General features: G+C 38.3%; 3 protein-coding genes across 7 annotated transcripts in view; 2 read left to right on the top strand and 1 right to left on the bottom strand.

Moving 5' to 3' along the window:
- Positions 1-8,405, top strand: part of gbf1 (golgi brefeldin A resistant guanine nucleotide exchange factor 1) — a 53,214-nt gene extending 44,809 nt beyond the window's left edge. For 2 of the 4 annotated variants that reach the window (XM_086092148.1, XM_086092146.1), the window contains 10 exons: positions 288-445; positions 517-766; positions 1,494-1,702; positions 2,522-2,672; positions 3,920-4,050; positions 4,137-4,238; positions 4,456-4,569; positions 4,649-4,826; positions 6,089-6,271; positions 6,349-8,405. In XM_086092148.1, coding sequence (XP_085948274.1) covers positions 288-445; positions 517-766; positions 1,494-1,702; positions 2,522-2,672; positions 3,920-4,050; positions 4,137-4,238; positions 4,456-4,569; positions 4,649-4,826; positions 6,089-6,271; positions 6,349-6,596 — 1,724 coding nt within the window. In that variant the 3' untranslated portion in view covers positions 6,597-8,405. Of the gene's footprint in view, positions 1-287; positions 446-516; positions 767-1,493; positions 1,715-2,521; positions 2,673-3,919; positions 4,051-4,136; positions 4,239-4,455; positions 4,570-4,648; positions 4,827-6,088; positions 6,272-6,348 lie in introns of all 4 variants that reach the window. The other 2 variants (XM_086092147.1, XM_086092145.1) reach the window with 1 other exon arrangement.
- Positions 8,406-9,154: 749 nt separating this feature from the next.
- On the bottom strand, positions 9,155-15,785 carry macroh2a2 (macroH2A.2 histone). Of its 2 annotated transcripts, none has more exons than XM_086092149.1 (9): positions 15,517-15,785; positions 13,927-14,104; positions 13,582-13,688; positions 12,614-12,820; positions 12,038-12,142; positions 11,847-11,946; positions 11,671-11,760; positions 11,400-11,574; positions 9,155-10,232 (listed from the first exon to the last, which is right to left on the bottom strand). In XM_086092149.1, the coding sequence occupies exons 2-9, from the start codon at positions 14,096-14,098 to the stop codon at positions 10,067-10,069; spliced, it is 1,122 nt and encodes a 373-aa protein (XP_085948275.1). In that variant the 5' UTR covers positions 14,099-14,104; positions 15,517-15,785; the 3' UTR covers positions 9,155-10,066. The 2 variants fall into 2 exon arrangements, with proteins under 2 accessions (XP_085948275.1, XP_085948276.1); XM_086092150.1 differs by lacking the exon at positions 15,517-15,785 and adding an exon at positions 14,831-14,957.
- An 11-nt stretch (positions 15,786-15,796) lies between these two features.
- On the top strand, positions 15,797-24,747 carry LOC147163684 (uncharacterized). The gene is made up of 4 exons (XM_086092144.1): positions 15,797-15,865; positions 22,707-22,826; positions 22,902-23,007; positions 24,016-24,747. Exons 2-4 carry the CDS (start codon positions 22,821-22,823, stop codon positions 24,228-24,230), a joined length of 327 nt encoding a protein of 108 aa, XP_085948270.1. The 5' UTR covers positions 15,797-15,865; positions 22,707-22,820; the 3' UTR covers positions 24,231-24,747.
- Positions 24,748-25,300: the final 553 nt, after the last annotated feature.

Genomic DNA, 25,300 nt, shown 5'->3' with positions numbered 1-25,300 from the left:
AGGGTAAAAAAAAAAAAACATACAAAGGCGCAAACACCACTGTCTCCACCAGGGGGCAGTACAGTTAGCGTTATATTTCTTACTCCCCGTGAGCGGAATCTATTTTGAGTCTAATTCTGTTCCAATACTTTTGCACACTTAAAATGCGGTTGTTTGTTTAAATAATGCTATCGTCCAAATTTGTTTATCAGACCCAGATGTGGCAAATAAATGCAGAACCGTTGATCTCTTGTCTCATATTCGTCTTTTGACATTAAGCATTCAGTCTGTTATCTATGCGTTTCCAGGTGCTCAGTCAGATAGTGAGTTGCCATCCCATCATCCGAGTGACGTGAGTTTAGATCGCGGCTACACGTCTGACTCGGAGGTCTACACTGAACACAGCAAGGCCCGAATCCCTCGCTCCACAACAGATGTGGACGTAGCAGGCAGCGGATGGCTGGTGGTCAGTTCTCACACATGATTTCATTCTTTTTCTGTAAATCACCAATTTAACCACTACTTTGTGTGTTTTAGGTCGGAAAAGAGGATTTGGAGACCAATAAAAACCCAGCATTGAGCTCCAAATCTCAACTCAATCACCCTTTGGTCAACCAGTACAGTCTGACACTGGGTCAGGACCTCGGCCAGCACGACACAAAGTCTCTCATCAAGTGTGTCGAAACATTGTCATTCATTGTCCGCGACGCTGCCCACGTCACACCGGACAACTTCGAGTTGTGTGTTCGAGCCATCCGGGTATTCGTGGAGGCGAGTCTCAATGGAGGTTAGTTACTCAAATGAACAGAAATGAGATTTTCACATTGGTAGATGATTCCGAGCAAATGGGCAGAATCTCTGAAGGTATTAAGGAGAGTATATAGCACATTTCACTTACTTCAATATAATGTTAATATATCGGTTTGTAGTCCCTGCGATGTTATGACCTTATTCGCTCCGAGCCATTTTCACTGAAGCAACCCCCTTTACTGGAATTTGACTTTTGCAAGGCCCACAGAGTGCTATAAAAACATGGAACCTACCAAAAGAAAGATTAGAATCTCTTTTTTCATCAGGAAAAAAAAGTATATTTGTATCTGTTTCCGTTTGCAGCAATTAGCATTATAATATATCTAAGTTTCATCATTATTCACAAACCTGTTGAAAACACTGGCAAAAAGAGCTTGTTGCAACACGGCCCTAGCTGATCTCTTATACTCTGCTGCCACCTGCTGGCCGTTTTTTGGTAATAACTACCATTGCTTTAAGCCACCTCTTCAGGTCAGAGGCTGCATTTAAAAAAACTATGTTTTTGGGACACTGGCAATATTTAAAATAGAATGTTTTTGGGAGCGAATGACGCTAATTGACGCTTAGTTTAAAAACAAAGGCAACAAAGCATTTGAACAAAATAAATCATTCAAGATGTAGCAAGGAACTTTTTCCCCCCCTCCAAATTAACAAAATGTTACAAGTCGTACTGCAAAGATGTTTCGGCATGATCCATTCCTCAGGTTACCGCAACCATGACAAGAGAAGGAGTCATAAGTATGATTCTGCCAAGTCCCGTTTGAGGAAGAAGGCTGGGGGAAAGGAGAAAGAGAATGGGAACGGCACAAGACGAGGCGGAAGCCGGGCTTCCAGCCAACGTCCGTCGCGTTCCCATAGTGACGATGAGGAGGACGAGGGTGTTCCTGCAGGTTACCATACGGTGTCATTACAGGTTAGTCGGGATGTAAGTACAGGAGCTTTCTTTTTCATTCTCTCAAATGGTTTCGCTCTCATTTTAATTTAAATTTTTCGGTTTGGCCACTGAAATAAAGTAATGCCTGGTTTTGATTCACTTATGTGCAGTACATTTTTATTCATTACTTTTGTCAATTTTCAGTTGTTTCAGTAAAAAAAAATTAACAGAAGGGAACCAAAACTTTTGTTCCCAAAGGATGGGTGTAATTTCACGTAATAGCTAGTCTATTAATAGCAATGCTGCTCCTTAAAGCCGTCATGTTGAGCACAATGTCGCCTAGAATAAAAAAAGGCTTTTACACCCCTCCTTTAAAGTGTTTGTTTGTTGGGCTGTGAGTATTTAATTCAAAAGTACGTGGCAGAACAAATCTTTTTGTTAAAGTTTTGTTGAAAATATGTTCCAAAAATATGCACGGGTAGGTGAATTGGACATTTTAAGTTGTCTTTAGGTGTGAATGTGTGTGTGGATGTCTATTTGGGTATTTGGGCCGTGCGATTGGCTGGCGACCAGTTCGGGGTGCAAGAGAAACACTGTGAATCCTTTTGAGTAAGCGCTGTACGCATTACATTGGAAACGGGCCCTTCGCTGCCGTTCAGCCAAAACCGTGTATCTCCAAAATCATCACGTTTTAAGAGAACCCAAAAATGTCATGTTTGGTCAACCATTAACATTGCATCATCAAAAGAGAGCAAGCCATTTTCAACGCTTTAGATTCGTCACTCATTTGTAAAAATAATAATAATAATAATAATAATAAAAATTCTTACTGATGTCGGTGTGTCTTTGATGGTTCAGCTTTTAGATTTGATGCACACGCTGCACACTCGGGCTGCCAGCATCTACAGCTCTTGGGCAGAAGAACAGCGCCATCTGGAGGCTGCTGGTAAAAAGATTGAAGCGGACTCGCAGACACTGTGGAGCAGCTGCTGGTGCCCACTGCTGCAAGGTCTGCTTTTATCACAATGTACACATTAGAATCATCTCACATCATGTTTTCTTTTTAGAGGATGTGCTGTGCTAGATATACAGTATTAGGTTATGATAAAGGAGGGCTGAACGTTACTTTTCATTTTTAGTCCCTTAAAATATGTCACTCATTTTTGTGACTGTTTTTTTTATTTTTTTTTTACAATATGTTATTTGCATGTAATTTGACATTGCCTAACGTGTCTATTTCCAAATTATAACATGTATACTGGTATCGGCCCCCGCTCTTGTGGTCATTTTTCGGTCAGGAACTGTCAGAAAGACTGGGGGGACGAAAGTTTTGTTGCGTCTCGTTCGTTTCCTGTGTGTCTCCTTATGAGGTAACACTTGTTCATTTGAACTATTTCTATTAGTTTTACATTTTTTCCACTTTTGTTAACAAGAGTGTGAAAACCTGGATTTTTTTTTGTGTACATTTAGAACAGATATAAAATTCGTGATTAATCGAGTTAACTATTGAAGTCATGCGATTAATTACAATTAAAAAAATTAATCGCCTGATGCCTCTAATTAAAAAAAGAAAGAATAAAAGATGATTAAAAAGTAGGGGCGTCAGACGATTACATTGTTCTAAATGTACAATAAAAAAAAATTCTAGGTTTTCATACTCTTGTTAACAAAAGTGGGAAAACGAATAGAAATAGTTCAAATGAATTTTTGACGTCTATAGCCGTCAATGGCAGTGAATGAGTTAATGGCCTCGTTAACATCTTGGAGCGTGTGTGCCATTTACGGCCCCCGCAGACGCTAATTGTAGCTCTTATGCATACCACATTATATTTGTAATGAACAGACAATGTGAAACAGGAAACGGAAATACAGAGCAGCCTTCCAAATTAAAAGCATGGATTTCAAAACAAGATATAATTAAACATCACACACTAAACAGCTTGACGAATCCTTAACATGGTCGATATTACTAAATTACTTGAAGCCCTATAAAATTCTATTTTTGGGAACTTGGCACCATTTAAATTTTTTTCATCTGTCATTGTTTTTTTATTTTATGTATCATAAGTACTAATGGTATCGGTCTAAAAAAAGTGGTATAGAACACCCCTAATTAAATATGTACAATTTATAGCTTTACATAAATACATTAATTTACCATCAATCGTTGACCTTTGTTCTAAGCTCTAACCAAAACCTATTTTTATCAACGCAATTGCATCACCTCTTTTGTTTCTGCGCCGTTTCCGTCTCAAGGCATCGCTTGGCTGTGCTGTGACGCCAGACGTCAAGTGCGCATGCAGGCTCTGAACTACCTCCAGCGGGCTCTGCTTGTCCACGATCTGCAGACGCTCAAAGCTACAGAGTGGGAGTCTTGCTTCAATAAGGTGATTCTTCATTTGCTCCAGACTTTGTAAACAACAACAACAACAACAACAACATTAACATGGACAACCAATAATCTCCTTTGCAGGTGCTATTTCCATTACTGACCAAGCTGCTTAGTAACGTCAGTCCAGCTGATGTTGGTGGAATGGAGGAGACGAGAATGAGAGCCTGCACTATTTTATCAAAGGTTTGCACTTCGCACACAAGCAGTGGATACATTTAACATGACTTTTTATTGGCATTGGTGTTTCATAATGTCATCTTGGTACCCAGGAACTATGTTGAAGTGAGCTGAGCTGATTTGACTTTTAGGCTTGTGGGAAGATTTATAAATTAGTGGGTAATTATTATTATTATTATTTTTTAATATTTATTTATATTTTTTATTCTGCAATGTACGGCAGGTGTTTCTGCAGCACCTCCTCCCGCTTTTATCCCTGCCTACCTTTGCTGCCCTGTGGCTCACCATTCTGGATTTCATGGACAAGTACATGCATGCGGGATCAAGTGACTTATTGGTAAGCGCTTTGTCAGCAAAAGTGATGTCAACGAGTAAATGTGGGACTCAACAGATGTCAATGTGTTGGTTGTTTCTAGTTGGAGGCCATCCCGGAGTCTCTGAAGAACATGCTGCTGGTGATGGACACAGCAGAAATCTTCCGCAGCCCAGATTCCACGACAAGATACTCCGATTTATGGGAAATAACGTGGGAACGGATCGACTGTTTCCTGCCTCACCTGAGAGAGGAGCTCTTTAAACAGACTGTTTTACCAGGTGCATGTTTATCTCATGTGCTTTCACACAACTTTGCTCGACTCAATTACCGCATTTTCTGGACGATAAGTCACACTTTTTTTTAATGGTTTGGCTGTTTCTGCGATTTATACATGAAAAAAAATTGAGGGGGGGAATGTAATTTCACAGTCAGCCACAAGAGAGCACTCCAGACGTATACAATGGAACCTCTGAGTTCAAATGTCTCGGAACTCGTTTTTTGCCATGGGACAAAAAAAGACAGCAGTGCCGGTGGCAGTAAAGAAAAACAGAAGGAACCAGAGTGGATTTAAGGAAGGAGATGATCGTGCTGTTGTATCTATCGCGACTACACGCAAGGACCCATTCGTAGTCTAGCAATATGCCCAATGTAAAATACACAAACTCAGCACTGAACTAAAGCAAGCATTAACATTTTATTTTCTATTTATTTATTTTCTATTTATTTATTTTCTATTTTATTTTCCGTTTTACATAAATAGAAATTCAATTAAATTTGAAATAAATAAAATATAATTTTTTTAGTTTTTGGAGCTTGGGGACGGATTCATTGCATTTACATTATTTCCTATGGGGAATTTTTTTTTTTTCAAAAGTTGAACAAATCGAACTTTAAACACTTCACAGGAACGAATTATGTTTCAAACTCCGAGGTACCACTGTACTATAATATACTATATACACTTAACTCATTCACTCCCAGCCATTTTCACTGAAGCAACCCCCTTTGCTCCCAGCTGTTTTACTAGATTTTGACAGATTTTGCAAGTCCCACAGAATATTGTGTTCTATTGCTATAAAAACATGGATTAGAGTCTCTTCTTTCATCAGGAAAAAAAAGTATACAGTAATTTGTATCTGTTTCCGTATTGCTGCAAATAGCATTAGAATATAGCTAAGTTTCATCATTATTCAAAAAACCTGTTGAAAACACTGGCAAAAAGAGCTTGTTGCAACATGGCCCTGGCTGATCTCTTATACTCTTCTGGGCATTTTTTTTAATAGCTACCATTACTTTAAGCGACCTCTTCAGGTCAGAATCTGCATCATAGCCTACTGTACCCTCTTGCATAAAAAACAAAACAAAAAGCGTATAAACACGTTTTTGGGAGTGAAGGACAAAGTATTAAAAAAAACGTATTTACACGTTTTATGGTTTGAATGAGTGAGGCGACTTTTACTCCAGTGCGATTTATGTTTGTTTGTTTTATGTGCAAATTGTCACATTAAAAACAAGCCACTGAAATGACCTCATCCTTCAGAACCAGGACCCAGTCCGCCATCCGAGGGGCAGCCCCCATCCGCATCAGGCCAGCCTCCCTCGCCACAGGTTCCCGCACTCCAACAAGCGCCCTCCCCCGCGTATGTGCCCATAACTCCCGCAGAGCCTCGCGCTCCAAGCAGGCCAGCATCGCCCCAGGAGGCTCAAGCAGCTTTGGTCAACGGTACCGCATTCAAAAGGTTCAAGTGTGATCTCACGGGGAGAAAAAAACCCAAACCTTTTTGCTGTTGTGTCTTTCAGGACCGGAGCGATCGTCTTCCCCAGCGTTGCCCCCGATGCCGGTGGCAGCGCAACCCCCCCACGTTCAAGTGTCCCCACCCTTGAGCCAGTCCCCTCTCATCATCCAACCGCTTGCCTCTCCGCTGCAGGTGGGTGTCCCGCCCATGTCCCTGCCAATCATCCTCAACCCCGCCCTCATTGAGGCCACATCCCCGGTACCGCTGCTTCCTGTTCCCAGACCGACAAGCCCCTCTAACGAGGTCCAGTAGGACACGTGCGCTCGGGAAGTCGGAGCCAGTCGCTTTCGGCTCTGCTGGACGATGTCGTTACTAATCATAATTCTGGCAGATTCAAGTTTATTTTGACTCATTTCATAGTCGAGATATAAAAGTATATGAGAGAAGAATTATGTCATCACATTCCCATTTTAGAACATTTTCTGCGAAGGGTCAGGGTTACCTTGGGTTCACTCAGTGCTCATTGACGAGTTGAATTATACTCAAAAGTCATAGTTTGCTTTCTATGGAAGCAGATTAGGGTCAGTGTGGAGGAAAAAAAAAAAGATGGCATGATTCTCACTTTATTCTATTGACTTTAATCTCATAATTCTGACTTTAAAGTGAGCATTCTGACTTTATTCTCCAAATTCTGACTTTTGACTTTTAAGTCAGAATTGTGAGAATAAAGTCAGAATCCTCCCAACCTTTTTTTTTTTCTCCCTTCACTGGCCCTAATCTTCTTCCGTAGCTTTCTGACATTTTTATTTATTTTTATTATTTTTTGGGGTGGGGCATCTCTTCTGTTGGACACTGTTGTGATTATAACAATTCCAAGAAGCGATGTTGCGCTTACATATTCCTTAAATACTCAACTTTAGCTCACGTAGTTTGTCCGATTCTGAGTGACAGCGCATGTACGTACCGGAGCAAAGTCCACTTATTTTTTTTTTTTTTAACCTCCTGAGAAAAGATAAAATACTTTCAGCTTTGCTTTGTGCCTCTTTGGGGCATGTAAATGCTGAGATTGCAGGAGGGGGAGGGGGGGGGGTTGAGTTAAGCATTATAAGTTCCGCATGTCAGCTCAATCGGGTTGCTTCATGTTCTTAGCAACCTTGTAATCACTCAAATGAGGGATCAGCTCGGACTGCAGAAAAACAAAACATTTACACTATATTGGACTAATACTGCTCCGTGCTCCCCCCTACCCCTCCTTATGTATATTTTTAAACCCCATACAAAAAAACTAACAGTTTAAAAACACTTTTTAAAGGGTTAGTGTGCATGTGCAGCCCTTCAAAAAAAAAAAATAATAATCAACAGATGAACATTCCAATGTGTCGATGAATTCTATAGAGTGCAGTATTATTTTGTCGTGTTTCGCTCGTGCTTTGTAGAGCTCGTCACAGCGTGCTATGTAGCACGCATGGTTAAAACCCGAGGCCTGCACACAATGAATGACAAACATGGATCTGAGCGAATGCGGTTCAAGGCAAAAAGCAAAGTTGTCCGGAGCGTTCCTTTTCAGAAAGGCCTCGAACGCTGAATGAATAAGGAGAGATCACATTTGTTCAGAAAGTCACTCATGACTTTCAATGGCTGGCTTACTGATGTGTTTTATGTCAGCATAGAGAATCCTGTCAGTTCATGATATTCTTAATGACATTTCTCAAGCGTATTCAATTCAAATTGATATATATTCCGTTGTGGTGAGCAACGGACACATGACGCATAATGGATTTGAAATGATTTTGTTTTTGCATCATTATGGCTAAAATGATCTACTTGAATGCCAATTATGTCACTTAGACAGGACAGGGGCACCTTCACGTTGGGCGACTGAGGTTCTCTTCGTGATGTTTTATGTTATTTATTGAGTTGATCCGGACATGGAAAATTTGTCTCGTACCACCAACAGCTTAAGAGATTTTTTTTAAACAAAAAATGTATGTTTATTTTGTTGTGAATCTGGAGCTGATGTTTTGCGTAAACAGGAAATGGAAAAAAAAAAATGAAAATGTACATAATATATAAATGAAAGGTGATGTACTTTTTACAATGTAATAAATATAATGTAAATAAGGTTTGTTGTCAGTCATATACACAAGTTTTACACAACATCAAATTTGTCACGTTTTTCTGAGGTTTTTTTTTTTTCATAGGGCAAAAAAATATATATAACAGAACATCTTCAATAACGCAGTATATTTTCATTTATATGGCATCAAAAGTCAGACACTTGTTTATGGATTATCAATTTAGTGTAGATGATCATGTACCGTAATTGTTTTCCACTGAGGGGAAAGCCCACCAAAAGTGCCAATTACTCTTTGTTAACTCACTTTATAGTGAATGTTAAAAGTCTACACACCCCTGGGCCTGTTCAAATGTCAGGCTTTTGTGGTATTTAAAAAAATAAGACCAAGAAAAATTCTAAAAACATTTTCCACCATTAATGTGGCTTGTAACCTGTAAATCTCAATTTAAAATAAAATAAAATAGTATTTAAACATTTTTTAAATGGAGGTCAAAAATAAATAAATAGGGAAATCATGTGGTTACACAAATGTGCCCACCCTCAAAACTGTAATTGGCATTTGGCTGTGTTCAAAATTAGCCTTCAAGGGGTTTACTTGAACTCACAAAATCTGGGCATTTGAACATTGAGCATTGTTGGCGTACTTGTTTCGTAAACAGAGTTGTAATTGAATAATAGGGTACGCATTGTGGCAATTGGCGCAAGACATCATCCAATGAGCATTGTTGACCATTCTTCCAACTAAGGACTTAGTTTAGGACCTCTAACTGTAAAGACGCTCAAAAAAACCAAATGATGTAAAACATTTTATTTCAGAGCAGAATGAGGACCACATTTTTTTTTTTTTTTTGTAACTAGTGTATCAAACTACAGAAGCCAAGAAATAACTTCTAATTTGTACATGGAATGTAAAAACATCTGACACAGCAACATAATGGCAAACTTAAGGGCCTTAAATTATCTAATCTCTACGGGACAGCAACATACAGTATGTCAACAGCTTTCCACTCACATTTCCTTCTTAATTTCACTCAGATCCACTACTGTTATCAGCTACAGTGCTGTGGAAAAAGCATGTTTTCTTCTCAAATTCTTATTTATTATTTTTTTTTTTTTAGCAACCCCATCATCAAACAAATGTAAATATTAGCGGAGGGAAGTAAACATGAAATGCAGTTATGGTGATTTCATGGTAAAATGAGTCCTCAAGTTATTATATATATTTTTTTTATGTTGCTGCCATGTACAATTTAAATGTAAGAAAAAATGATTATCTAAAAAAAACTAGTAGGTCATTTATTAAGCGAAATGTGTTATTTTCTCTTCTGTATTCACAAATGTTCTTTAACCAAGCAAAATAAATGTTATTATATATATTAAATTTTTATCCAAATACTCAATTATTCAATTATTTATCGAATAGCCGAATACCAAAATATTTGACAGCCTCACCCGTTTCATTTATTAAAGGGGAAAAAAATACTCAAAGCTACGCTACTTAGCTCTCTGTGAAATGTAGCGCTAAATACTTTTATATCCTTAATAAATAAAAAATATGTTACGTTTACTTGGTTCCCCCTTTGTCTGATATTTACATTTGTTTGATGATCTTAAAGTGGGGAAACTATGGGAAAAAACACACGCACAAAAATGAACATGTGAAGGAAACATGACAAACCGATCAAAAGTCACCAACTCGGATTCCTCACTTGGAGTCCAACTTGGCCATTTCCTGAAGGTATATTCCGATGCTCTCGCTGTCAAACACGACAAAGTAGATGTTTTTCAGAGAGGAGTTGGTTGATGACACAAAGTGGTTGGAGATGGCCTTGAGGATGAGCTGGGCAGCCGTTGGCTTTGGGAAGCCATTCCTGTGGGGGGGGGGGGGGGGGGGGGGGAGGAGGTTCAAGTCAGGACAAACAACGAAGACTCTCGCATTCAATCGATCACAATGAACACGACCAATTTGATTTTGCGACTGAATGTGAAGCCATCTCTTAAAAGTGACTTTAAGCGCTTTGGTTTGTTCATTTAAGATAGGATATTTAACTATAATCTGTTTGCTTTATTATTTTATTTATTGTTATTATTATTATTTTATTTTATATACAGAATGCCGGATGGGTGGTTTACAAGACTACTTAATTGTCGCAATTAAGCACAAACTGAATGTTAAGTTTATGTTAAAACTAGGCATGTCAAAATTTAATTTTGAGTTAATTTAAATTTCCTTTAACGCCACTAATTTGTTTTACGCTTCATTAATGACCGCCCCTTACTTGGAAAGCCTGTACTGGGGGAATTCCAGTTGCAACGCAGCAGATACGTCCACGTCAAAATTGAGCAATCATAAATGTAATAATAATGCATATATTTGTGGAGACTGTGTTTAAATTGTATTTTGCAAGTTTAAACATGTGCAGAAATTCATAAGTTACTTCATGTTAAACATTAGACAGCTCTTAATATGAAAATAAAAATGCACTGAGCTGTCACCGACGTCTTACAAATGCAATTATGCCATCTAGTGGCAGAAAAATGACCGACACAAATCAATATCACTCGTTTTTTACAATGCAGTATTTTTTTTAAACTAATTTTTAGGAATTTTTGTGAAATTACTGCATCAATGACGAAAAGATGCAGCAATATTTCTATTAGTTTAACGTTTTTTTCCCCACTTTTATGTTTATGCAAGAGTATGATAACTTAGAAAAAATATTTTATTCTATATTTAGAACAGATATAAAATTTGTGGTTAATCATGATTTAATTATTGAAGTCATGCGATTAATTACGATTAAAAAATGTAATCGCCTGACCTTAGTTGAAACTGATTTGGAGTCAGTATACATTATTGTCTGAACATTTTGCACAGGAATTATTTTTGAATAAATTAATTTTAAAAATGTGAGTTGTTAGATTAAAATGTATTAAAATCTTCCTGAATGACAGAAAAAAAAAATTAATCGCCCAGCCCTACTTCAAATAGCTGAAGCACAAGTCAGTTATTTGCATAAAAGTGGGTGTGTCCTCACCGCCCAGCAGGGAGCGACGGGAAAGCCAGTGACTTGAATTTCTTCTCCTCAGCAGCCGAGAGGCAGTTCTCCACCGTCTTTTCGAGATGCTCCTCGCACTTGTCTGAGCCCCACTGAGGAACGTTGCAGTGGATGACGACGCGGGCTGTCATTCCACTGGCCTGGCTCACTGCCACTGCATGGGGGGGGGGGGGGGGGGGGGTCATTTCAAGTTCAGATGTTGCACTTTGTTCATTGTCGGCAGAGCTCGGGAGCAAAAGAAAAGACGTACCTGACGCCACCTCCAAAGGTCCCTGTGCTTTCCGTAGCTCCTTCACTCCCTCCAGGAATTCTTGGCCTCCTGCTTTCTCCAAGGCGTTGCCTGCAAACAACACAGATCAGGTGAGCGCAAAAAAAAAGAAAAAAGAAAAAAAGCCCAAAAGTGTCTCCAAAGCGCTTCTTTCTCACCTACGCCATCTTTGAGGTCCATCTCTGCATTTGTGGGGTTAATTATGGCATCCACCTTGATTGTTCCAATCTTGCCAATTTCAGTCACTGTGAGAGAAAGCTGCGATTGCCCGCGCCATCGCCAGCATATGTGAGTACAACTTAGTGAAAAAAATATATATATATATTTGGCCGTTATTATACAAAATTACCTTTTGACCAAGGAACAGGCTCTTGGCTGAGAGGACGGTAAATCCATCTCCTGGACCGTCTTCCGCTGTGGAGTTTGGTACAGATTCTTTGTCGTTGTCTGTTCTCTTTACCACATGGACAAACAAGAATGGGACTATGAAACTCAAAGCGAAATGCACAACATTTTGAAAAATTATCCGATTTTTTTCCCCCCCTCAATATTGTGATTTCAATTGAACCCTTTCACGGATAGTGGTTGCTACAGTGGACAGCAATTAAAACGTTGTTTTCTCCTATATAAATGAATCTTTATGCCACTCCAGTGGACACTAATGTGGAACTGAATCTATTTAGTCACTACATAAATAAATCTATAAAATATACATTCATAAAAATAAAAAAAATTAAGCCTAAAAGACGACCAAAGTAAAGCTTTTTTTTTTCTCCAGATTACAAAATTGCTTTCTACTACAATGCGATGTCAATTTGAATTTAATTATTTTGTTCAGTCCTTACAGAGCGCTACGAATGAAGTCAAACTTATCCGAGGTACGTCTGCTGTATCTGGTGCACTCGTTGAAAAGGTACACACTCACCACCTTTGGCTTTCGCCCTCGCTTGCCTTTAACCTTTTTGGAGGGTTTGACGGGTTTGGCGCTTTTGGAGCGTAATTCCTGCTTGTCAGGGACGACGACGGGCGGCTGGCTGTCCGCTTTGACCCGGCTTCCTCTCTTCTTGGAGAGAAGCTCCGGGTGAATGCGAGGCAGAACTCCTCCGTTTGATATGGTCACACCGCGAAGAAGCTGGAAAACATGAACTTTGAGAATCCGCTGATACTGAAAGGTATTTCTGAGGTTGGAGTTGTGCATTCTGTTAGAAACAGCCCTCTTTGTAATGATGGGCAGAGAAGCCACTTGCACTTGAGTTTACATACGTACACTTCTTGCACATGGAAATGACTGCATTTCAATTAGGGGTGTTAGAAAAAATCGATTCGGCAATATATCGCGATATTCTCGAATCAATTCGATATGCGGCCGAATCGATTTTTAAACATCAATTTTTTTATGGGAATATTCAACAAAACGGATTACTTAGGGTTAGGATTCACACATTAAGCATGGAAGAATGTTATATTAATGGAACATTAAGCCTTCATATTTGATTTCAGTGCGGTTCAAACATGAAACGGATTGCAACCCGTTTGCTAAATGCAGTGGCTCACTTATAAGCCTGAATTTTCAGATAAATAAATAAATGCTCTTACAAATCTTACAGTGTACATGTACAAGTTTACTGATAAGTAATTTCCAAATTTGAGTTTAAAAAAAATCGCAATAATCAATTTATAGATTCAAATCGGGATTAATCGGTATCGAATCGAATCGGGACCTATGAATCGTGATACGAATCGAATCGCCAGGAACCAGGCAATTCACCCCCCCCCCAGTCTCAATACAACAAAGTATTTTTGAGTTTAAAATAATATGTTAATTTGACTCAAACATCATCCATATTGCGAAGTAACTAGAACTAGCAGCTGCTCATATGATGTTGGAGCTACCTGGTTAAGCTCCTCATCATTAGCCACGGCCAACTTAATATGTCTCGGAGTGATTCTGCCCTTCTTGTTGTCGCGCGCAGCGTTTCCGGCCAACTCCAAAATCTCAGCTGCAAGGGAGAAGACAGAGACAGACATACAATATGTCGTTCGTTTTGATTTTCATTCATGTGCGCTTCACTTCGTGATCAAGCCACTGTAAATGTTGGACTCTGCTTTCATGTGTTTAGGGGCTATAAACAGCAACATCAGACGAAAACGTAAAGACAAAAAAATCGGATTTTGGTAGTAACGCATAAATGGGAACTGGAGAAACACATTACCAGAGAATTTGTGCCGTCATCCTACCTGCCAAGTATTCGATGACTGCTGCCATGTAGACGGGTGCCCCCATGCTGATGCGGTATTTATGCGTGCCAGTGCGCAGATACCTCATCATTCGGCCAACAGGGAAGATGACCCCTGCCCGGGCTGAGCGGGACATCTTGGTGACCTTCTTTTTCCCCCCTCTGGCAGACATCTTCTTCTGGAGTACCAAATTTGGTAAGAGACAAGAGTTAAGAGAAAGCCAAAGGACATAAACTGTATCCGTTAATTCAGCCTTTACAGAGATATTGGACAGTCAGGTAACACTGCATTTATTATTGTGGGCGGACAACTGCACTGAGAGAGGTGTTTCTAGTTTATTTATTTTGAGCAGGCAAATAATAATAATTTACGTGTAGTGTAGTGTATGTGGCTTTAAAGGTTTTTAAGCTTTCAGTTTGTACCGTATATTTTTTGAGTGTATGAGCGTGTGGGGATAACAGTTAATTGTGATTTCATTTATTTTGTTTATGCACTCACAGCTCACCCGCAACAATGCTATTTTTCTAGTACAGTACAAGGGGATACCAACATGTAATGTCCCTCAATTATTTGTTGTCGTCTTTGTCGACATGTAAAATGTTGATTCGGACGCATGACGTACACGCTTCTTAAAAATGAAAGGCGTTTCAACTGTGAAACCATAAATACTACTTGTAACATATGTCTTAATCAGTTAATTAACTAATCAGAGTTAAACTTTTGCAGGGGCAATTTGGGTAAGGTCTGTTTTGTGACCTTACCTAAGCCTGTCAAACACCGGAAAAATTAACTTGTTTTAAAAAAAATTAAAAATTAACTGTCTTGGAAAGCATTGTCATAATAACGGTCAGCTGTCCATCTGCAAAGGAAGAAGGAAATGATCAATATTTTTGCATTTCCGTACCTTCAGGGTGGCACGTATATGGTCAGGTGACACAATATTTGTGTCCCAAAACGTCACGTCCACCGCGACTAGGAAGCATTAATATTGGATCTAGTTTTTTTTCCCCATGTGTTTTTAGGGACCAATTAATGGCGTTTGCAGTGCATAAAAGGTTATTGGACCTCGGCATTGCCTTACTTAGTAACATTACGAAGTATGTGGACGCCATTGGATCATTATAATGTTCGTGTCCGCACTAACTCGCGGGGATTCTCTGGGTTGGCATTTCGGTGGAGGGATACAAGCACCGGAAAAGACGGGGCTAAGCACAACTCAACGTAGCTACGCAGACCGCTAGTATTGAACATTTCTGCCATTCGCGTTGTACAAATGCTATCCTCAGCACCAATAGCTTAAGCGACTCGTGCAAAACCTGCAAACACTAAGCAATCAACGTAATATAGTGCCTATAATTGTGCACTAAAACTAGCGAGTCGGTCGTGTCAAATTACTCCGCACATCTCGCGAGCTTCTACTGTTATTCGGATACATTTTCCTCAATAACACACTTCAACATGGCCCTTCCCGCCCACTTATTTTGTCATGTACAGCGCCAGACATGGAGACTAGGAAGAAGCAGTGTCCCCGCCTGCCAAACATAAGGCGCCGATGCGTGTAAATAAGACAAACGCTCCCAAGTTTTCTACCTGTTTTTCTGTCCTCCTGTCACGCGAGACAAGCGCGCCCTCGCCGCTCGTGAAGAGAACACGCCAGATGAATCCTCAACAACACTCGTGCCCAAGCTGTCTCAATTTGAATTCGCCGATCGTGTCTACTACCTTAGGTTGTTTTTTTTTCTTCTTCAACCCCTCTTAAAAACACAGCAAGAAGGACAAGCGCAGGCTGTATGGAGGCTGGCTCTGTGCTACTGATGCTGGAAAGGGGAAAAATTCAATACCAGGAAAAAGTCGATGATAACGCCCCCCCCCCCCCCCCCCCCGGAACGAGACTCCAAAAGAAATGTTTGAAAGAATGGCGATTTGACTTGAAAGTCAGGTAAATTATTTAAAATGGAGAAAAAAAAAATATATATATATATCCACTTATTTGAGCCTAGTAATATATCACAACTATCAACTAATGTTATAACGACGGTAACCAGGCATAGTTTTAAAAAACATATGTACGTCGGTAAATAATATACATTTAAAGTTTGTTACCTGATATTTTTCAATGACGTGAATTTTTATACACAGGCGACATAATGTCAATATACTGTATATATGCGAACGTGTGTGTGTTTTGCAACGCCGTAATGAGGCTCCATCAGACTATTCAGGGCTGGAATGGTCATCTGGTCATCTTTTGGAGCTGACGTGTTTCTATTTAAGTATTATTTTTTTCCCCCTCTATTTTACCCCAACATACCAGCTCACAATTTAGAGGGAGCAGCCCATTAATCTATTTACAGTATAATATTGACAGCAAACTGAGCCAATCAACATCAGTGGCAGAGCTATATGTGAGGTAGCGCATCAGGAGCCATGTTTGAAGTTTTATAAGAATATGTCTTTAGAGTAGAAGATTTGATTCTTTAAAATTATTTTATATTCATTATTTCCAAACCATGCACTGCAAGCAAACAACATGGCTGAGAAGGTATTGTTTATCATGCCATCCATTGTAAAAAAAAAAAAAAAAAAGGACTTGGACCAAAAATCTCCATTCACCATTTGCGTTAACTTCAGTGAGTGGCATTCAAATAAAATTTTCATTCAAAAAACACACAAACACACATCATAGTAGGGGCTGCTGGCAGCTATCAAATATGTTGGTATTTCGGAAACTCCATCTGAGACTAGAAAAACAAATACTTTATTTATTCGAGCGTGTTTGACACAGAGGATGTTGTTACGCTTTAGGCCAGAGGTGGCAGACACGCATTAAAAAGGGACAAATTCCACAACACACTTTTAACTCATTCACTGCCATTGACGGCTATAGACGTCAAAAATTCATTTGAACTATTTCTATTAGTTTCACATTTTTTCCCCACTTTTGTTAACAAGAGTATGAAAACCTAGACATTTTTTTATTGTACATATAGAACAGACATAAAAATTTTGATCTTGAGTTTAAATAATTAAGTAATTAAACAAAAAAGAAAATATAATTTAAAAAATAGGGGCGTCAGACGATTACATTTTTTAATTGTAATTAATCGCATTACTTTTATATACAAATTTTATATCTGTTCTAAACATACAATAATTTTTTTCTAGGTTTTCATACTCTTGTTAAAAAAGTGGGGAAAAATTTTGAAACTAATAAAAATAGTTCATATGAATTTTTGACGTCTATAGCCGTCAATGGCAGTGAATGAGTTAATAATGAATGGCTAACTTTCTAAAAAAAAAAATACATAATTAACTTTTTCTTTTTTTACTTAAAATGTTATCTGTGCTGAGCAGCACAATATTTTCCTCTAGAAACATTGGTGATATTTTAGACAAATCTAGCCACCAAGCTAGCTCCCATGGTGCTCGTTTACCTGCTAGGGAGCTAGCTAGCTAGCTAACACACTTTTAATAATGAATGGCTAACTTTCTCCCCCCCCAAAAACATAATAACTTTTTCTTTTTATACTTAAAATTGTATTTATGCTGAGCAGCACATTTTTTTCCCTCTAGAAACATTGGGGAGATTTTAGAAAAATCTAGCCACCAAGCTAGCTCCCATGGTGCTCGTTTACCTGCTCGGGAGCTAGCTATCTAGCTAACACCAGGGGCTAAAGACAGACTGTGGCAGGGTTTTTACTTTCTAGACCTGGATTATAAGCTTTGAAAACAAATACTGGTATTCAAAAATTCTATTCTGACCATTTGAATGAAGGTTAAATTTAAATATAGTGTAGTCTTCTATTTTGGGTTCCTATTTTTGTATCCGATATCAGAGGCGTCAGTACCTCACCAGTCAGTCGTGAACCTCACCACGTGTCATTGCCAGGCATTTACATGCGTGTTTGGATGACAGACAATAGGGTCATTCCAGAATTGGAGGACATTTGGGCTTTGACATTCTTGAAAAATAAACCTGTTTTTCCTGCTACATATTCCTCTATAATGAGTAATAAACTATCAGAGGCTTCATTAGCTCAGCTTACAGATAAATAGTAAAATTTTTATTACAACCTAGTTAATGTAGTGCAACCATGTCACTCTATTCACAGTGTAACACACAGGTTTGCAAATCTGGACGAAGACCAAGAGGAGAAATTTGCTTATGTAACTAAGTAAAGAAAGAAAAAAAAAGACTCATTCTAATCATATGCATAACAGGGTTGCATGAGGTAGTGAGGCATTCAATAAAGGCTAATTTTTATAAAAGTATGAACCTTCTGATGAAATGCATCATATCATCAGATTAACAGATTTCTTCTACCATGCTAAAAAAGGTCATGGTAACAGGTTTGCGTGCATGTTGTGGGACACACGTTCCATGAATAATTATCATTTGAAATATTATGTTTATTAAAACAAATGTTCCCACAGTTACAAGAGACAGCAATGAAACAAATAATACAGAAAAAGAAAATAAATTTCTATCTCATTTTAACTGCCTTATATGAGATTCAATTTGGTCAGTATGAGGGTGGGACAAGAGAAAAATTGCATTTTAGCAGGTTGTCCAGACTTGTTTTGTTTTTTTAAACTATTTTCAAGCATACGGAAGCGTATTGCATTCACTTGAAAAAAAAAAACAATTCCTGTTTTTCTGACTAATTTTGGGGGGAGCTTTGTTTTTTTGAGTATTTTTTAATTTTTCTGTTTTTTTCTGAATATTTAAAAAATATTTTAAAAAACTGAAAAAAAATATTTAAAAAATCAGGGGAAAAAAGTATATATTTTTTTTACCTCTGAACTCCAAGTGACTTGTTTCAGACTTGATAACAGCAGAATAGAGTCTTTCCCGCATACCTCTATATGCAATTAGATGGTCATGTTTACATACTGGCTCTCAATAAAGGAATCAATGTGTATACTGTATTGTGGTTTGTGCTCTAATCTCTGAAATATTCAGAAAAACAGGAAAAAAATATTCAGAAAAACTTTTTTTAAAATATATAAAACAGGCGAAAATATTCTGAAAAACAGGGAAATATTTTTTTTAAACAGAAAAAAAGTACTCAAAAAAACAGGGAACAAATATTAAATAAAACAGAAAAGAAAAATACTCAAAAAAACAAAGCTCCCCCCAAAAATTAGTCAGAAAAACAGGCCTTTTTTTTTCAAGCGAATGAAATACCCTTCCGTACAAGCATTCTTTTCTTTTTTCTTTCTTTCTTTTTTTAGATTTGGTTTCAGGACATGTACATTTCCACAGAAACTGCATGCTTTAATATTTTCTATGTGGATCATTACAAATGTGATAGGTTAGATGCAAAACGTCCTCCAATTGTGGAATGACGCCTGCTTGCTTGTTTCTGCCGCGAGCCGATTGTGTCCAAAACATGCTTCAGGCTCACGAACGAGCATCCTTTGGCAGCATGAGTGCTGCTGCAGTATACGTCATCAGGAGCAAGTGTCACGTGGTGCCACTCTATCGTGTGTGTGTGTAGTGTAATAGTGTGTGTTTTGAATCACAATTCGATACTGCACAGTTGCCATATTTTCCTTTACCAGAAGAGGTCAGTACAGTGTTGACTGAAGTTATCCACATGTGTCAACACTACAGCTGGAGTAGAATGTAGTGGAGAGGAATTCATTTTCCTTGGGACGCGTAAGAAACGGAAAAGGTTGTCAAGGGCCACACCAGCATGCTAATCAATTGCGTTCCGTATCAATTTAATGTATAAAGAAATTAAGCTCTATTGTTTAAATAAGATACTACTTTTGTAGATAGATTAACATCATGATTTAATTCACCCAAAAATGTCTACAGTGTGTGGTTTTCTTCCTATATTTTTTAAAGTCTGCTTACATTATGAGCACAAATTATCAATCAATTTATTTTATTATTTTATTTTGCTACTGTAGTGCTAGCTTGTAACTGTCAGTATTCACTTGAGGGGGAAAAAAGTCCTCAAACGACTAATTTAGCAACAAAGTATTTTCGCTTAATTGGTAATACTGAAGTTACATGATGTCCCTTCTTGCTGGAGCTGCCAACATCCGTGCAAAATAATAGATCTACTTTCAAAACAGAAGCCGGTCAATTACAGCGGACGGGCCGGACGTCGCCCGCGCGTCGTTATTTGCTCAGGTTTGCTGTACAGCATTCATTAGCGGGAAGGCTGTTCAATTTCATGGGAAATGACTTGTGACGAGCATAATTTACCACTCAGCTTCAATTCAATTCAATTTTGGGGTCTGTTTCTACTTTCAAATACAAAAGCTATACAGCATGTGTTGAAATGTCCAAAATATTGCAGACACTTTTATGCACCAATCAAGAACTGCTCTTTAATTTTTTTATTTTATTACTTTCCTTCAAGTAAGACAAGGATAGATAGACATGCATGCTGTAACGTTCTTGGTGAGAACATGTTAAACCGTGAATAAGGCAGTGAGAGGCATATCAAAAAAGTATCACGAAAGAATGCGGAATCCACTTTAATAAGTGTAACTTCCAGAATGTGATCGTAGTCTCGTGTTGATCTTGGGTAGGACAGCTGAAGTTAGTACTCGAGCAGATGCTGGATGCTTCAAAGTGGCCCAGCAGATGGCTTTTCCAGCCTGAAGCCATATAGCTAAATGGGCATAGACACCCATAGTCAGCATTAGCTTTTGAATGGAGAAAACACCTGGACAACCAAAAGTAGTACAAACAACTGTTTCTTGAATGATTTAAAACACCCGTTTCAAAATAAATAGGGCCAATTTTTAAAATAGATAGATAGGACCACACTCATTTTACATTAAAGGAAGCCTACAGATCACCGCATGAGCAATTTCTTTGGCAACAGTTAGCACAGGGCAGAGGTGGGAGTGAATCACATATGTGCAAATCATCAAGGAAGTCTCAAGTCCGAACCTTCAAGTTTCAAGCAAGTCCCAAGTCACTGCCACAAAAACCCAAAAAGTCAAGTCGTGTCCCCACTAAATGTCAAACAAGTGCAAAGTCTAACGATCAAATCGTGCTCAGTCACAATATATATCGGAGTAATAATAAAATACTTTTCATTCATAACACAAAAACCATATTCATATCACTAAAAGTTAAATGAAGCAGGGTACCAGGGATAAATCATTGCTTTTGCTCTTGGTAAGCATGCATGTGGTTTAAGTTTAAACCTTATCATGGCATAACCTCGGAAAATGAGCCATATGCATAAAAGTGGAATAGCTTCTGTGATGTAAATATGGAAGTTTACCTGGTACAACTTAGACCAATCAAGTAGGGGTGTGCCCAAAAAATCTATTCTCATAAGAATGGCGATTCTCGTTTAGTATGATTCAGAATTGATTTAAAATGTCCCGAAATCGATTTTATTTCAATTATTTTATACTATCTTGCCCTTGTTTGTGTGTGCCTTTATTGGGAGCACTGTTCATCTTGTACACGATTTGGCCACTTATGGGGTAGTGTGGTTCCGCTCGTTCTGATACACTGTTAAGTTGTAGCCACATAGATGCAAAAAGTCATGATCACGTTATTCCAATAAAAGTTTTTTTTTTTTTTGCAGTGTAGGATGTTAAGATGCTTCTCTGTATACATTCCTGAAGCGTTTTGTATGAATAGTCGTTCTTTTGAGTAATAAAAGTGCAACGAGTAGCGCGCTAATTAGCATTAGCGAGTCAGACTGGAGTAGATCATGACGATTCTTTGCATATCTATAAATTGAAGCAGAAATCATTGTCAATCAAATAGTTTTTCTTTCTAAAATCGTTCTGAATCTATAATCGATTCGGAATCGAATCGCAGGCCCAAAAATCGGAATCAAATCGAGAGACAGTCAAAGATTCCTAGCCCTACAATCAAGGTGTAGATTTAGGGAGTGAAATCAAACAATTTGCTGGTCAAGTCCAGTAAATGAGTAAATTTTACTGTAAAAAAAATAATTTAAAAAAGAGTCTATTTGGACCCACTCTAAACAGTAAAATTTACACTTAGAACAGAGTAAAATATTCAGAGCAAATTTTAGAATTTGCCTATCCAGCGAATTTTTATTTGTATTTTTAAGATTAAAGTATATTTTGTAAAGAGAGATTTTGGCTACATTTTATTTATTTATTTATTTCTAAAGGGTTGAGGAACAAACCCACAACTTCAGCTTGGGAGACACAGCCAATCTACAACCTGAGCCATGCCGCTGCTACTGTTTACTAGTATGCCGCTCGTGTCAGCTGGATTCTTTGTACCTCCAAGAGACCAGAAACTTTGTTTTTGGTCTCCTTTTCGGATATTAGCAAACTGTACGAGTGGCATAGCTCAGGTGGTAGAGTGGTCATCTCCCAAGCTGAAGGTTGTGAGTTTATTTATTTATTTATAAACTAGTAACATGTTCTCAAAATTAAGCCAATTCTCTCGTACATAGTAAAAATACTTTGAGTAAGATGTACTCTGAATATTTTACTCTCTTTTCCAAGTGTAAATTTTACTCTATCTAGAGTGGGACCAAATAGACTCTTTTTAGAGTAAAATGTACTCTACAACATCCGCACGTGTCTCAGAAGTGGCATCAAATGATCTTCTGTCTAAATTCATTTACCGGTAACTGACGGTAGAAATCAGCCAATAGAATCAATAGATTTCTGATAAACCACACCCACTATTGAGTAACAAAAATCTTTGCAAAAATCCAAAACATCATATCAACATATTGGTTAATTGGTCTCAATTATAAATTCTAGTTTGTCTGATCCTCTTCCCCACAACGTTGTTTATTTCATCCTAGGAAAATGACCTTGCTCGTCAGCCAGGTTCAATTTCCGACCATCCTTCTGCCCAGCCTATCTCAGTTACACAAGTTGAAGAGGGAAACCCAGCCTTTCCTCTTTGCTGTTTATGGATGGAGGTAATGACAGCTTTCCAGGTCACGGTGGTTTATTTTAGGGTCTTTGTGCTTTGTTGAGTGACCTGTGATCTGCAGGACAGGGAGAAGGTGATGGAGTTCATCCTACGGGAGGTTCGGTCGTTGGAGGATCTCGACACTTTGCACAACAATGACCACTTATCCCAGATTAGAGTGAGCAATGGTGACGTATAACATTCCGATGCTTGTTATTTCCTGCTCAGATATAAGCGCATTTGTAGCTCAACTTTGACCTCTGGGCTTCACATTTTGTCGAACGACAAATTTTTATTTTTAAATTACACTTTCTTAATGCCAACTTTGTACAAATATTTTAAATATGAATACGCCATTAGTCCAAATTTTTAAGAAGCCTATTTAGCTCATTGGCTGGTGGGTTCAAACCACATTTGAGTACATTCCATGGTTCGATAACAACTGACTATCATATCAGGAAATTGGTTATAATTTCACTGAAATGATTAAATCCCACCTTAGACAGATTGCAGTTCAAGTTTTCTTTTTATTCATTTGCCATTTAACCGCAATTCACATTTTGTAATTTTCACATAATTTTTATTTCAATTTCCTTCATAAGCATTCATCTTAGCATTCAGCTATTAGCATTCAGCTTCCAGCATTCCCAAGCAATTAAAAAAATGTTATCCATCTCACAGGGCGGCAATTTTGTCACTTGCTGTCAACTGAAGATGACATCAATGTTGCTCAAAGCTCAGGCAACAACCAATCACAGCTCACCTGTTTTCTGGTTGTTGTTACCTGAGACCTGAGCAATATTGATGTCATCTTTAGTCTACACCAAGTGGCAAAATGGCCGCCCCCTGAGATGGATCGAAACGGCTGGATTTTGCTGCTTAACACATGTTAACCAGAAAACCATATTTAGTAGACTTGTCGTAAAAAAAAAAAAGAATTTGCTGCCGTACGGCATCTTGGCAGTGCTCGGAAAGCGGACTAACATCCCTTCAGGGAAAGTTAAATCCTCCAGAGATCACAACTGCCTGTAATTACTAATACACGTTACTATCTTTGAAAAAAAAAAAAAATGAGCCAAAACTACAATTATCACCAAACCCTTGCATTTCAGGCTGTTATATGATTTATTGGCATAATTCAAGTATGTCCCCAACCCCATAAGATTTTTCTGTGTTTTGATCTTCCCAACATCCAGTGGTTTTTTACAACACTTGCCACAATTGCAGGCAGATGACGCTCATTTATAGTCCAGCACGGGTTAACCCGGCCCGTGTGACAAGTACATCATCAGCAGCAGCAGCAGCAGCAGCAGCAGCAGCAGCAGCAGCAGCAGCATGTGGGACAAGAGGAGACTTGTTTCCCAGCAGTGGAAAAGTCATCTTCCAAGCCACACTCAGGTGGCACCATTAAGTAGCAGCTGGGATATCGATCAGACCGTTTACTATATCCTCCGTCCACGTTCTCATGTATGCAAAGTACATTCAACTGTATTCAGTTTGAGATATTTTCTATAGCGCTTGTCTTCATGGTCGCGGCTGTCGCCATTTAATCGTGTCGGGAATTACTCCAGAGAATTATCAAAGCGCCATTTTAAGCGAGAGATAACTGACTTGACGCATAACTTAAACTCCTCGCGCATTTCAGGAAGTCATTTAGGACTTATTTTAAGTTGAACGCAAAGCTACAGCAGTCAAAGATACTGTGCAGATGTGTCGCATCTGCACAGATAATTTAAGGATAGTAACAGCTGCAGTAGAATGGAATGTCTTTCCTATATCATTTTAAAATCATATCTCAAAAAAGGTTTAACCCAAAATAGTAATCACTGCGAGATGATCGTGTGCAGTCTATATGCACACGATCATCGTATATATATCTGCCTTGCACTTTAAAACGATTTTATATACAGTACTATCAAAGTGTGATATTGCCGTGGATATACATGGATTGGTAGTCAGATTGAAGATATTAAAAAAACATCTCTTACTTTGATTAGAGTTGCCTTTTTTCCTCCTCAAAAGTTCATGACAGATTTTATGTTGGTCTATAAACATATTTTGGTGAATGCCCACTGTGGTTGCCTATCACCTTTTTTTTTTTTTCCCAGTACTGACCTAAGGGAGAGGCACCTTTGAAATCAAAACAGTCTTTAACGTCAGACATGGCGTTTATCTGCCATTAGTCTTGCAGATCCTTTACAGTACTGTCATTTTATTATTATTATTATCTTCTTCTTTTTTTAAAGCCTTTTCCACCTCTGTGCCTTAAATAATAAATGTTGCTACTGGAGCACAAAATGTAAAACATAATTCATAGTATACAATTTACAATAATACTGGCAATGCACTTTTTGAGTTAGTATGCTTTTTTTTTTTTCCTAATTATACTTCACACAAAGCTCACAAGCGCATTTTGAGAGATATGAGGATCAGCTACAAGGAGGTTTCATTGCTGTGAGGATGAAAGGAAACACAGGGCTA

This window comes from Leptonotus elevatus, chromosome 13 (genome assembly GCF_054856555.1).
Source record: "Leptonotus elevatus isolate MCC_2025b chromosome 13, RoL_Lele_1.0, whole genome shotgun sequence".
Classification (NCBI taxonomy): domain Eukaryota; kingdom Metazoa; phylum Chordata; class Actinopteri; order Syngnathiformes; family Syngnathidae; genus Leptonotus; species Leptonotus elevatus.
Note: the sequence above shows the minus strand (reverse complement) of the source record. Positions and strands in the feature narration are given on the sequence as shown.